Source organism: Rhynchophorus ferrugineus, unplaced genomic scaffold (assembly GCF_030347505.1).
Source record: "Rhynchophorus ferrugineus isolate W39M unplaced genomic scaffold, kcgeb_rfMv2 rfM2, whole genome shotgun sequence".
Classification (NCBI taxonomy): Eukaryota; Metazoa; Arthropoda; class Insecta; order Coleoptera; family Curculionidae; genus Rhynchophorus; species Rhynchophorus ferrugineus.
The window spans coordinates 47,209,858-47,225,111 of NW_027472581.1; the positions used below are offsets into that span (position 1 = coordinate 47,209,858).

The following is a 15,254-nucleotide window of genomic DNA, read 5'->3' on the forward strand; positions in this document are numbered from 1 at the left end:
GTATTTAACATTTATTTAAACATTTGACTACATTTGTTTATGATTATATTTCATAAAATATAATTGTAATTTGAATATATGTACCTTTTACCTACTGTAAAATATGCAATTATATAATATGCAATAATATAACAAGCGACTCGGAAGAAATACAAATAAAAGTATCCAAGAATTTATTACAATATGAAAAGGAACTTTCCAATTGTGTAAGCATACACGAGTTTGAGATTCTTTTTTTATTTTTTTTTCTTGCTCAATAATATAATTTCCTTTCCACTCTTTGTAATGTAAATCGATAAATATTGGTCAGTAAATAAATAATAACGTATGTCGAATCGATTGACAGAATATTAAATAACTTCATATAACGCGGCACTTTTTATCTTCAATATCCTAACTGTTTATTGCCTAACAATGCCATCATACCATACATATCACAAAGGATCACCAGATGGATGGTTTTGAAATAGTTTTCAGAATTAGAGATAAAACCTAATCCTGTTGTTCAATAGTTCCAGTAGTTTGTGGTTGCGGTTAACATCATCCGCTAAAATATTGTTGGTAGATAACATACCCATATCCACTTATTTCGCAACTATTTAAATATAATTTGGAGTTTTTTTTATCATTTTTTGAAATTATTTAAAATACACCAGTAAAATATTTTTATTAATAACTATTACTATTCCTTTATGTTATTATTCACAATTAAACAAATATATTTTTATATATTTTTCTTTGGTCAAGTTGGTTATTTAAACAAAATCATTTAGTTCTTCCTACTTGTCTGAGTTTCGGGGAGAATTGCATAGAAAAACCTAATCCATTAGCATTTGAATTCCATGTCAGAAAAGAACTGTGAAAAGTCCTATATCATGGCCCCTTTAAATGATCGATTTAAACAAGTGATAATTGAAAGGGACAATGTCGATTCATTTGTTGCTTCTGAAAATCAGAAAATGCAGTGCAGGCTCATTGCTTAAGTACACGCCAATATTTGAATTGGTTTTCTAATTTCCGTTCCGAATACGAAGGTAGCTAAGGTAGACCCAAATATTTCATCACGCTCTACGGAACTATATGTCAACCATGAAACAGTTATAAATCATCTACAGTAAATTTAGAGTGAATGGAAATAATTATTCATCATGAGCTACAGGTACATGAGGTCAGGTTTGAGACCAAACCATTAATTCAATTATGTAACTACAGCTAAGCAAGAAATTTAAAAACGACAAGAACAAGAAAGGTGTTTGAAAGGCTAACCACACATACCTTTAGTGAATCAGCAATAATTGAGAGAACATCGCTGGGAAGTGTTGATTCATCTACTTTATAACACGTACCTTGGCCCATACGAATCCAGCTCCTTCCGGTGTCTCCAAAACTGTCTTAGCGATGTAAAACTCCCTTTAAAAAAAGGCTTGTGCCGACGGTTGGTGCAGTGGTTAAGGCGACAGGATGATCCTCCTACTCTTGTGATAGTCACGGGTTGGAATCCTGCTGGGACATAGATGTACTTTATGTTTGTGATTGTAATTGTTAATGCCGAAGACCGTGGTTCGGACCCCACTTTAAACAGTAAGTCCAATCCAGATAAACCCTTGTTGGCAAAAAGGAGACTAAAATATAACGAAACAAGACTTGTGAAAGTCATTTTTTTTAAATTTTCTTATCCAGAAATCCAAAAAAAAACAAAAATTGTCGATAAAAATGGTACTTATCACTTAATAGTGTTTATGATTCATATGAATAAATTTGCATCGAAAAGCATACAAGGAACAAAATTACTCCACTTTTGTTTGGAATTGTTTTCACAAGAGGTTTGCAATAGTACTTATTTATGTTAAACATTAAAATTTCCTTAAATGTTTCGCTTATTTTGACATTTTCAAAAATGACAGAGAGCCTAATGACAGGATGTTTTATTATTAATTCACACTTACAATATATTATAATTAAGGTCATTACATTATTTCTTGTTTTGATTGAATTTATATACAACATAAAATATTTTTTCACAAAATTTATTTTTGTAAGTAAATCAATGATTCTAATATAATTTTATGTAAAACATTTATTTTCATTTACAAAGTCAAAATTTACTGTAGTGCTAACTAATTAATACATTCTAATTTGGTGTTGTGATTAAAATATATTTCTATTGAACGTTAAGTATCATACATCTTTCAAAGTGCTCATTAATTAACAACATTGCTTATATCCGCAAATGACGACACCTGGGTGCTGTATATCATTTTCTCATTGAAAACCCTATTTGCAATCTACCGCTTTAGCATTTGGTTATTTTCTTTCGCCTTCTCTACCACTTGTTTATTTACATCCGCATACTTTAGCGCACGTTTCAATTAATAAATTAAAATTCATAGGTTAAGGTTTTATTGTTATTACTATAATAGGCAATCTTACCACAATCGATAGTTTTTCGTATTTACGAGGGCATGTATAAAGAACTTGTTTTAATCTTAAACACTTTCTGCAATTTAAACTAGAACATATGAGAATAATAGCTGTTCTCGGCTTAGTTGGCGCTGTGGTAAGGGCGACAGGACAGTCTTCCTGCTATTGCAATAGGCGCGAGTTCGAATTCTGCTGGAGTATGGTCATAAATTTGTCTTTATAATTTCACATTTTGCATTTGCGTTCACTTTCACATTTGCGATTGTCCTTAGAAAAATATAAAATCCGAAGGCCGTAGTTCGGAGATTAATTATTAAGTCCTAATTAATATTAAGTTTTTACAATGAATGAAGAGTAATTGACTATCTTAATTGTGTCAAATAAATTCCTTTAATTTAATTTATTTCATATGTTGAAAGAGTGGAAAACAATTTTTATTAAAGGATTTTAAGTTTAAGCGGCAAATGTATTTGATAGTTTAAGTTTACTTGTAAAACTGTAGGGTTACTTACACGGTTTGTAAGAAAGGTATGGAATAATTTCAAACATTTTTTTTATACTTTAATAATATTTGAAGTAGAATATTTTGAATTGTTGAATTATAATTGATTTAAATAACAATAAAAACAAAAGTGTGTAATAACACTTTTTCGGTACACTAAGTAGTTATTTATTCCAGCCACATTGTATGAAAACGATCTCATTACTCTTTTTAAGAAACATTTGTCTCTTTAATTTTAGAATGACTGTTCATTTGTGTGAAGTTTTTAAATTGTGCAAGCATTATTTGTAATGTTAAAACCTGAATTTTTTTTGTGGTATTTAAATATGTAGATTTTCCGCACATAGCATTGCTCTCTTAAAAAGTAATTTTTCTCTTTCTAATATCTGACAAAAATAGTAATCAAAGGCATGATCAAAAGGCTTGAATAAACATTTAAACCAATACATGGAAATATTTTTTAATTCATCAATTAACTTAATTGTTATTTGTTACCTATTTGTTAAGATAAGTACCTGCTGTAGTAAATATCCCACTACATACATAAAAGAATTCAGCTATATATAAAAAAATTCAAATCAAATTTATATCAAATATATTGTATATATGTTATTAAATTATATATGTTATTATTATTATATATATGTTTTATTCTATATGTTATTAAATTGCAGCTTATATTAACTAATTAACTAATTTTATATTTTTATGAAATCACGAAATCATTAAAAATAGAGTGTAGAAAAGCCGATATATTAATGTAGGATATTATTTATTATGTATATATAATCATAAATTCCGCAGATTTATTTACAAGGTTACGAGTGAAACGGTGAAATGAGAATGCCAAAATTAGTAACGAATAATCAAAATCACCACTTTTAAAACACGGAAATTACTTTCAACGCATTTCCCAGGTTCCGCTAAAATGTGATAACGTTTAGTTTATATATTTTCTCCTAAATTGTGAATATACTTTGTTCCACCCAAGATCCTACGTACAACTATAACAACTTTAAAAACTAAAATATAGTCATGATATCAAACAGCTCTTTTTTTTTCATAAAATGCTGCTCTAAAAGTTTTTCGTGAATTTTTTTTGGTACATTTTGAAGTCTACTTAACGTGGGCTCCAAACGACAATTCTTGACATTATTCCTACCGATTGGCGAGTGACCAACAGAAGTCATTCTGTCTTACTCAACCTGATTACTGGCATGACTGGGATGTTTTTAATGTCCTATTTTGTACACTCTTTCCTACGGACAATCACAATTAGAATGACACATTGCTAGGAGGACCATCCTGTCGCTTTAACCACTACGGCATACGAACTGCGTCGGTACTTCCGTTATTTCAATTTCATTATCTATTTAGTTGAATTATTTTTTAATGACAGGATCAATAGTTCAATCGGGTTTGAGATATTTTTCGAGCTACGTTGCCCGATCTTACCAGCATTTTATTATTAGTTTTAATAGTAATCCTTTGCATAAAACAAAGGAAGCATACACAAGATAGCAGTAAATGTGTGAAATTCTTTTAAATAATTATAAACTTTTTGTCAAAAAACATGAATATTTCATAATCCGTGGCATTACTGCCTTAATAAAAGTATAACTAAAATTTGGTCTTATTTGGCTAGTTGCTAAAGCATCAATTTTATCTAACATATAATGTAATGTTTTCCAAAACTAATTAGTGTATCTTATTAATTTAACATTGACATAGTTAAGATAAAATATATAAAATATAATTCTTTTTATCAAAAAATCAATCAGTATATTTATTTCATATTTATCATCTAGCATTAGATATTCATGTTCAAAATCAAGATATTTAAAATAACGCTGTAGTTTACAATGGATCTGATGCAGTTTTTTTATATATTTTTTACTATGAAAATGGCCCAATTCGTTGAAAGCTACATTTTAATTTAGAGAAAGTAACGTAACTATATAAAATAAGGAACTTTAATTAATTTGTAATTGTAATTTGTGTTTTATCAATTTAGATTATTATAGAAGATAAACTTATAAGATAAGATTATAGAAGATAAAAAGTATTCAAATGTGTAACTACAAATAATTATAATTATTTAGTGTCTGAATGATGGCCGTGGTTTCGTTCATTTATACTGTTTTTTATTATTTAAATAAATTAGACACAATAAACAAGATAATTCAAAACTAGTGCTGCGAACTATCGACTAAAATCGACTATCGACTGATTAGTAATTGTCTACTTTTTACTATCGACTGTTTCAGTCGTGTACTTTTTGTTACTATTTTTGGTTATACTAGTTTCATTCGACTGATTTTTAACGTTCTGGCTCTGTCATCCTAGCCGCGACCTTGTAGATTTATATATGATATATATAGTGTTATGATTTTTTTGGTAGTTTGATTGTAAATAACAATATATTATATATTAGAGAAGCATTTTGGAACGATATTTTTCAATGTTATTAATGTAATAGGGTAAAAAGATTAAAATTGTGAATGATAAATAGTAAAATACTTTTGACTATTTTTATGGTAATAATAGGTAATATTTCGATTACACTCTCGATTTTTGTTAAAAAATATTTCCGTTCTATAATAAGTAAAGCATTTACTTTATTTAAAAAAGCTCTAGTAGTTATGGTGCGATAATTTTTAATTATGTCACGGATTAATTTTTTTTCTATGATTAGCATTTATGGTTATTGTACATCTTTAGCTTCTAGGTTTTGTTTAAGTTCTATTGTATTGTCTGTATCTATTATAGTATATTATTTCAAAATAGCAATTAACATATTAAAATACGATAAAACATTTCTTGGGTATTATTTCATTCCATAGAAAAATTCCATTCCCTTTTTACAGATCCACAGAACATTCAAATATAAAAGTAATTCTACTTTGTTTAAAATGAAATTATTAATTGCATGTTAATAGTATTCAGCAAGTACTTTTTTAAAGTTACTACGTGAAGGAATATGTACATCTCCGTCTGGTTTATACTACCGTTAGAAAATATAAACACATAAAATTAACTGCTCCAAGCAATTATCTCCGTGCTTTCCACTATCACAATTTATACAGGAAAGGTTTGAACTGAAAATAGTAATTACTATTATGAATGAGTAATTGAACGAATGAGTGAATGAGAAATAGTAATTACTTACTTTTTGAAAATAGTAATTACTATTTTTAGTCGCTAGTTTTTTGACTATCGACTGTTTTCACTGTTTTCAGTCGATAGTTCTCAACGCTATCCAAAACATTCAATAAAACTTATAGTTCTAATTTATTTATTTAATAAGACTTTGGGTAATATCTATTGTTTTGTATCCATTATTATTATATGACAATCTAATAAATATTGAAAATAACGTAACGTAACTATATAAAATTATGAAAGTAAAAAAAGATAGTTAATTTAGATTATTGCATATTTGATTTTAAAAATCATCGACCATTTTTTATGATTGTGTAATCATGTATATAGAAGATAAAAAGTAGTACAGAGATGTTAACCGTTAATAATTATAATTATTTAGTGTCTGTTGTTTCGTTTATTTACAGTTTTTTATTAATTTCGTACTGCAGTATTTGTTGAAGTTGAGGTATATTAATAATTAATTCTAATCTCTTAAGGCATTCTCTATCGCATACAAGTATAGACGACAAGTAAGTCACTATAGTGTAGGTTGGTATAGTCTTGAAACCAATTATAATGCAACACAACAATTCAGAATTTTGTCGGTTTGACAGGCCTCAATGGCCACAGGATGATCTTATTTCTGCGATACTCACGGGTTTTAATCCGTCGAGGCATGTTATTGTTTCTAATTTATGATTTACACAGGCGAGAGCATAAAATCCGATAGGGAAAACCGATAGGTCTTCTGGTGGTTACAACAGTTAAACAAAAGTTAAGCAACAGGACCAGTCACTAAAAAATCCAGTAAGTTGAAGTGACTAAAATTCATGTACAATTACATTAAAATCTGGCCATATAATTAATGTAGTTGTATACTGTTTTAAAAATATTTCCTGTAAATGTATCTTCCATTTGTTTCTTGTAATAAAAATCGTAAAGTTTCCTCACTGCCCCCGTAATTTATAGCTTGGTGTCAATTACACCTTGCTGCGGACCATTCGATGCAGGAAGATTAAACCTCGGCCTATCTCGATTTAATAGGATGTAGCATTTATTTAATAGCAGTGTTTTTTCTCTCTCAAATCGTTTCGGAGGAATTTTCGTATAACGAGACCTAAACGCTTACTCGTGAGTTATCATTAACATCAAGTATTTTTATTTACTGAAGTGAACCTCTCTATATATTTTTTCTAATTTTACTTCGGTGTTAATTTCATGCAGCTGTAAGAGGATAGGTACGAGTGTTGTTATTTCAGAAGGTGTCTTAGTTGATCGGAAGATAAAATTAAACCGCAAATAATATAAAATAGATTTTCTTATCTTATTTTTTCCCACTGAGTTGTGTAATTTAATTTATAGCTCTAATAAGAAAATATATTAGTAATATATTAATATTTTTTACAGATAATACCAGCGTCAATGATTGCATTGCTAAACAATTGGTGACCGGACAAGCACAAAGCACAATGTGGCTTTTAGATATTCCCAGGCAACATCATAATGGTAAGAGATGTTATTGTTAATTAGAGATATTGTGTATTTCGCGAAGCCTTTGTTTTTTTTCTGGATTACGTCTAGTTGCAATTTGCGTCAACTATACTGAACTAGTTTTGTTTTATATTTTTTAAGTTACATTTCTAATAAGTGTTAAGAAAACTCACAATATATATATATATATATATATATATATATATATATATATATATATATCCAAAGTAGTAGTGAACTCACATCATCTCAATTTATGACGTAAAAACGATGCAATATTGCCGTATGTAACGTTGAAGCTAAATTATATTTACCAAGTGACAATTTGTAATACTTCACTCTTTAATATGGTATTTTGAAAATTTAATGTTTTGCAAGCCATTCTTTAGTTCTTTAATTGCAGCCTTTGCCTACCACTTGTTGGGATATTTTTGTTGGATTCTTGTTTTTACCATGAAGAACAATATATATCTGCAATGAATTGTTAAAAAATATTATGATTTGCAACCTAATGAAATATTATTGTAACTTTTACCTTTTCCATCAACTTATTCCATTTTGAAATACCTATGTCTGTACACAAATTGAAATGACAAGTCTCCCTTAATTTTACTATATGCTTTTAAAAATTGTATTCTTTTAAAAACCACGCCTGTAGAGTGGCATTGCACTTCATTGTGGGTTATCTTCATACTATTTAAATGCTATGTTTCCTAACAGTGTTCGAAACGATTACTTATATCTCAAAAAGTTCCATATCCTTAAGATTTCTATGAATACTTTCTATACAATAAAAAATTACTCACCGTTTTTATACATTTGATAAATTTAATCTTGAATAGAACTAACACCAGGGTATCTAGATACTTTCTTTTCGGTGAATCGAAAATTATATTGTTTATCTTTTTTTGAGAGATTTTAGTTATAGTGCCTATACCAATATTCAATGCAGGAGCAACACAAAAAAATATTTCCGATAAAATCTCAAGGAGTTTAATTTTTAATAGTATCAATACTTACTTCTCTACCTCATTTTATTGGTAAGAACGGGTTGCAATTACTTCATTCCTGTTCGAAATTATTGATTAAAGACGTAATCTGTTTCCGAATGACTATTTATTTGGCTTCGACATTTTCAGCCAGAATAATCACAAATGTTAAGCAGCGATTTGAAATTTATCAACACAAGCCCCAAAACAGCGTTTGCCAATTTATAACCTATTTTATTATCACTAACAACAACGACTTTTACAATCTGATTCGGTTACATGTTCGAACGTATCAGAGAGCATTGTATCTCTTTTTAACTGGAATAAAATGAATAGGAAAATATTGTCTGGTATTAAAACAAATTTACTAACTGCAATAGGCAATACATTATACATCTTGATGACGTGAGTTCAGTGCTACTTTGGAGAGACTTTATTTTGGGCATTTACACGTACATTTAACGTAGAACAAAAAGGCATTTAGTTGTATTATACATTTTTCCTCACATAATTAAAGTATTTTAATTCTATTCTATTAAATTTAATTCTATATTTCATTCTGTACTAAAACTCCTCATAGGAATTAATGTAAATGTAACATTTTATATCTTTTGAAGTTTTCCAATAATCAGTTAATTTTGCATATGTTACAAATATTCAAGAAATTCTTTGCCATTTTTTCTCAATGCAAGATTTAAAAATTTACAATTGGGAAAAAATATGTTATTTACTTAAAAAAATAAAATTATTATGTATGAAGCCTCCAAGTGTATTTATTATTTTATTAGTTATTAAGTTATATCTGTCAAATAATGCTAACCCTGTTTTGATTTGAAATAAAAAATCGACAAATCTAAATTTTTAGCGATGCTTACCGTTTTAATTAGCAAATTTAAAAAAATGTTTCTTGATTCTGTTCAGTGATTTATTTGGTCAACCTGTAGTTACGACAGATTAATTGATTGAAGTTTTCACTATTATTTCTAGAGTATAGTAATAAATCCATGTTTCTCCACATTTACGCATAGAAACCGCCATAAAGTTGTCCAAACGATTGTTGTTATTCTTCGCTAAGTGCAAACACGCATCTATCTTGGATGCATTCGCAATTTTTCGTCCGTTTTTTTCTGTATACCAATGCACTTCACGATATAATCATGTTCACTATACATTTTCTCTGGACATGACATTTTTTGGTTAATAATTAATACATTTTGATAAATGCTTTTACTAATATATAATAATAAATAATAACTAATAGTGTTTTACATCAGTCGGCAGTAATACCGAAATCATAAGATGGATTAGAATGTAATTATAATAAATAATGCTTACTAAAACCAAACCATTTTCAATGCTGAGATCGTCACTTGTTGGTTTTTCCACAATTTTTTCGCGAAATACCCTTTGTTCGTTAATAATATAAACTAAAAATTAATATGTCTTTTCATAAAAACATAACCGATATCATTAACAGCATTAAATTTTCAAATATGTTTTAGTTGTGTTAATGACATTCATTGTGCGTAGAGCTCTTTAACTAAATCTATTCAAATGCTTAGAGATTAGTCAAGACAGATTTAGTAGAAGAAATCTATCTTGATCAGTCAATGATCTTTCGAAACCGTTTTGATATCAATGTCCATATTTCATATATCATATGTCATATATTTGATATCAATGTCCATATGCCTTTAAAGATTTTTATAAGAAATTTGAGTATTTGCTGGTTCAGTTTTTTCTATTGTTAAAATAACACCAATACCTCAACTTAATTAAGAGATATGTAAATAAATAATAAACTAATTGTTCGAAATGAAATTTTTACTGAACTGAACTTGCTGGGCATCCTAGTGGATATTAGGTGCTTACATGTAATCTGGAGGATGACTGCTGATCTCTTTTGCAACAATACATCATTCAGTTTGTTTGATTGGCGGCGACAGACATCTGCAATAACAGTTTCATTCGGTTTGAACAGCTCGTAATACAACCTACTTTACTGGTTCCACTATCTACACAGCAATGACTTTATGACCGTTAATATTATGCTTGGGTGTCAATGTGGATGACTCTAAAGGATTAAGTCATGGCCTTTTGCCCTTATCATTGTTGTAGTACGTAAGATGTCACGCGTCATGTCTTGCAATTCATTGTTTTCGAAATTTTTTGATTTTTAGATCGTTCTTCGTCATTCTCATAAATTATTACCACTTTTAAATCTTTGAAACTGACAATAGGGATATTATAGAACAGCGTCGCCATAAATATATGATGGATTACGGCAACATATTTCTTTAAAGCAAACAAGAAAATTAATAGATATCGAAAATGCAATTTTGACCGTTCCATGATTTTAAAAACTGTTATTTTATATACAGATGTATCGAACAAAGAGAGAGTTAGATTGGTTCATTATTATTGTTTATATTGATACTCCACATTTTCTCCAATAGATATCGCTAATCAACATTATCAATCTCACGATTACAGTTCTGGTAGAAAAGAGAATAAAATAGCCATTATAATTTTTATTTCATTCAATGCAGATATACTTTCGGTTTGTGCAGATAAATAATCCTTTTAGTATTCAAAGAAATTCTAAGGAGACTCTAAACAATTATTCATTACATTTTGGTGAATTTCAATAAAAGTTAATTTCAGTTGAGATAAAACATCATTTCATCATTTAAATGCTGCATTAGTTAGTTACATTTATCATATTTTTTTGTTGTTTAACTAATCTTATTAACAGATAACAGATATTAACGTTATCTCAATATATTTTTATACATCTTGATATTTCATTAAAATATGAAACTGATTATATACAATCACAATATTATCAACACTCTCAGTACATGAAAACAGTAGCTTTCCAAAAATACTCTAAAATATAGTACGAATATAACACAATCATATTACAGAATTTTACAGAACAATCATAAAAATGATTTCACACCAGCTACATAATAGGCGGAAACAAAGTAAATAAAAGCAGTTTTTTGTTCTAATTCACATCATTTGTATTTATATTTTTGATCTCTTGGATAACAATGCAACAATAATAAGCAAAAAAAGTATTTGCAAGTTTATGTAATTTATGTTCTCAAACTAATTTAATGTTTTTTATTTCTTTCAGATTGCGAGAAACTTGTCTGTTTCGGATATTACGATTCGGCAACTTTGGAATGCTTGGCCCAGTCGGATCCCATACATAAAATAAAACGGTTCATCAAAATCAAACGACATAACAAATGCAACGGTATTGAAAACGACGCGTTTCAGGATGAGGTTGATGATCAGGGTCCGACTCATCTAGATCTATCGAATCACAATTTCTCTATGAAAAATTCGAATTCATTGGAAACGTTGGATTCTTTCAAGACATCTACGTCCATGGAAGACCTAGATAATAATAAGGAGCAGATTTTGTCTGGTGTGAAGAAAAAGTCGCCCATTAATGGTTTCAATACAATTGGAGGTATGTTGTTAAAATTTTATTAATATTATCTATAAAACAAATAACAAATAATCTAGATTAGCTGCTTAAGAATATTACTAACCAATATCAATTTATTTATTAATACAACTACATATTTTAGCCCTAGAAAATAATATGAGTGAAAATAATGTTCAAAAATAACAGAACATATAATTGTTAGTTAATAGATTGTTAGAATAATAGATAGTTATTTGACAGATATAATTTGTTGTTTAATCCTTGAAAGTAATTTTATTGCTAATTTTTAAATCATTTTTAATTCATCGTTTTTTTTTCAAATTGTTTTCAACTAAACCTGTCATGCTCAAAAATATAAGAAAATTTTACTGAGATTAAATTTGAATCAGGTGGTTATGATTTTTCGACAACTATGATAAATTATAAGCCAACCCAAAACAATTAAAATATTCCGTCTGAGTTAGAATTTTGGAATGAAAAATATATAGAATCATAATTTTTCTGTGTCTAGAAGATTTACTTTAAAAAATATACTGTTACTTCAAAACATATAGTTTTTATGTAATAATGCGTTTGTTTTAAATCAATAATTGTTCCCAGTCTTGATTTTTGAAACGTACGAATTTTGCTGAAAACCAGACTTGGTGAACAAAGGGGCTGAATGAACTTATCTTATGTTGCATCATCCCTTAATTTCATTATGCGCTTGATCCAGTAATACTGTATAATAGTAAATATTGATAATTTCAATTATTAATATTTTAGAATTAAAAATTCAGATTTTCAATGTAATATTATTATACACCCCACTGATTGTTGTGTTTAACAGTGTCTAACAATCAAAATATCAAGCAGTTATATATAGGTTTTTCGATTAATAATGAAATAATAATATTTTTGAGATTTTTTCCATAATAATAATAAATTCAAACTAAGTAAAAATAATAAATATTAGAATATAGTCACAACGGTGTGCTGTATTATATAGACTACTAGCGACCCGCCCCGGCTTCGCACGGATGCAATGCTGATACTAAATTAAATACACTACAGAAAAAATATGAACGTTGTATATAAAAACATAGCGGCCCGCTCCGACTTTGCACGGGCATAAAATATGTCATAAAATATGCCTATGTCACTCAATGAAAACATGATTAAAATCGATCCAGTATTTTTGGTTCATTCATTACTGCCCTTGGCCTGCACGCATTAAATTTGGAGTAAAACAATTCCTCTTCCCCTATACTTACTATGAAGATTTCCTGCTATCTTTGGAATATCTAAATTCATACAATTTTTATTACATTACACATTTTTAAACGCAAATTTTAAATTTGTAATATCTCCGAAAATATTTGTTTAATTTACATGCTGTAAGGAACCATATTGATCTATATTAATTGCACACTGTATTTAAGGTACTTAATTCGATAAGGATTAATGCCGTATTGCTTAAAATAGCTTCGTAAATAAGCCATTTTCTCACTTAAAAAGTAAACAATAAAAATGGTTAATGTGGGTTATCCCTAAAAGATAAACATATACCATCGCGGACTTTTTTGTAGACCATTTTATGGTGTACAATACTGTAGTACATTAATTTGATCTTACTCGTAGGGTTAGGCAGCGTTTTTGCTAATTGCTAAATAAGCCTAAAAAAATAGGTTAATTTACGACATCACGTTAGAAACCTCTAAAATTAGCAATGTTGCCTTAGTATATTATGCATGTATTATACATAATAAACCTTCCTCTTGAATCACTCTATCTATTGAAAAAAACCGCATCAAAATCCGTTGCGTAGTTTTAAAGATTTAAGCGCACATAGGGATATAGGGACAGAAAAGGCGACTTTGTTTTATACTACGTAGTGATAGTATTATATCTCTCTCTCTCTCTCTCTCTCTCTATATATATATATATATATATATATATATATATATATATATATATATATATATTGTATCTTATTTAATTTCAAAATCTCTAATGTTATGTATTTTATAGGAGGCACAAAGAAAAAAGTTCGTTCCAAGAGTTCAAAATCTCCTGGAAAAGATTATTACCAAATATGGACCGCATACAGTTCTCCATCTCCAGAAGATGAAAATAAAACTTTTGAAGGTGCTTGTAGTATGGAATTTGTGGAGGAAGATGCGCCACCGTTACCTCCAAGGACTTTACATAGACCTTTAGAAAGGTCCCATGCAGTAGGTGAGTTAACAACACAAAATATATATATATATATATATATATATATATATATATATATATATATATATATATATATATATATATATAACTATTAATCTTGCGTTATTTTTTTCATTAGCCAGTAATTTTGCACCACCAGTTGTTCAACGCCAAAATAAGCCGAAAAAACCTCAAGACACTTTTAATTTCGATTTAATAGACACTGACGAAGATTATAAGTCTGCTTCGTCATTATCTGATGTTGACGCTTGCTCTACCTCATCAACTCAGAAGATTAATTCGATTTTTGTTGAATCGTCCAATAAATTAATCGGTAGTGATAATTATATTACAACGGTCCTAAGTAAAAGTTTAGAATCTAGTCCAGTCAATGCTCATAAATTATTAGAAAATAAAGACAGGTAAATTATAATTCAGATTAAATGGTTTAAATATATAATAAATTTATTTTAGTTATAGTTCAACTCAGTCGACTCAAAGTAGTACGTCAACTGATGCCCCAGATGGCAACAGCGAATGTGACAATGATTTAACCAATAAACCCCATAAACCACTTGCTAGAGTTGGATCATTGCAAAAACCCGATGAATGTGGAGATTCTGCCGAGCTACCTGGAACTCCAGTACATCAACCAAAACCAAAGAGAGAATTAAAAGATATTGCAAGGTAGTACTAAATATAATTTATATACCTCTGTGAATCTTCTAATAAAATATTCTTATTTTTTAGACCCCATCCTAAAGCTTTAACTAGAATAGCAGGTATATGTAATGCAGTTCCTGTCTGTCCACCAACTCCAACACATCACTCAAGGAAAAACAGAGCAAGTGGTGATTTAAGACCCCCTAATCTAAAATCAACTGATCCACCTGACATACCATTAAGAAATCAAGATTTATCAGCTGGTCCTGAAGTGAAACAAGCTGATATTAGGCCTATTAATACCTTAGATGGTGCGAGTAATTCAGAAACCCCTCAAATAGGCGTTATAGCAATGTCGGAACTAAGAAGTAAAGGTAGAATTTAT

General features: G+C 28.8%; 1 protein-coding gene across 15 annotated transcripts in view; it reads left to right on the top strand.

Moving 5' to 3' along the window:
* Hecw (Hecw ubiquitin protein ligase) overlaps nucleotides 1-15,254 on the top strand; it is a 294,511-nt gene that overhangs the window by 194,796 nt on the left and 84,461 nt on the right. For 10 of the 15 annotated variants that reach the window (XM_076395705.1, XM_076395703.1, XM_076395707.1 and 7 more), the window contains 6 exons: nucleotides 7,475-7,573; nucleotides 11,690-12,031; nucleotides 14,021-14,227; nucleotides 14,346-14,628; nucleotides 14,681-14,893; nucleotides 14,957-15,243. In XM_076395705.1, coding sequence (XP_076251820.1) covers nucleotides 7,475-7,573; nucleotides 11,690-12,031; nucleotides 14,021-14,227; nucleotides 14,346-14,628; nucleotides 14,681-14,893; nucleotides 14,957-15,243 — 1,431 coding nt within the window. Of the gene's footprint in view, nucleotides 1-7,474; nucleotides 7,574-11,393; nucleotides 11,535-11,689; nucleotides 12,032-14,020; nucleotides 14,228-14,345; nucleotides 14,629-14,680; nucleotides 14,894-14,956; nucleotides 15,244-15,254 lie in introns of those variants that run through there. The other 5 variants (XM_076395704.1, XM_076395708.1, XM_076395714.1 and 2 more) reach the window with 2 other exon arrangements.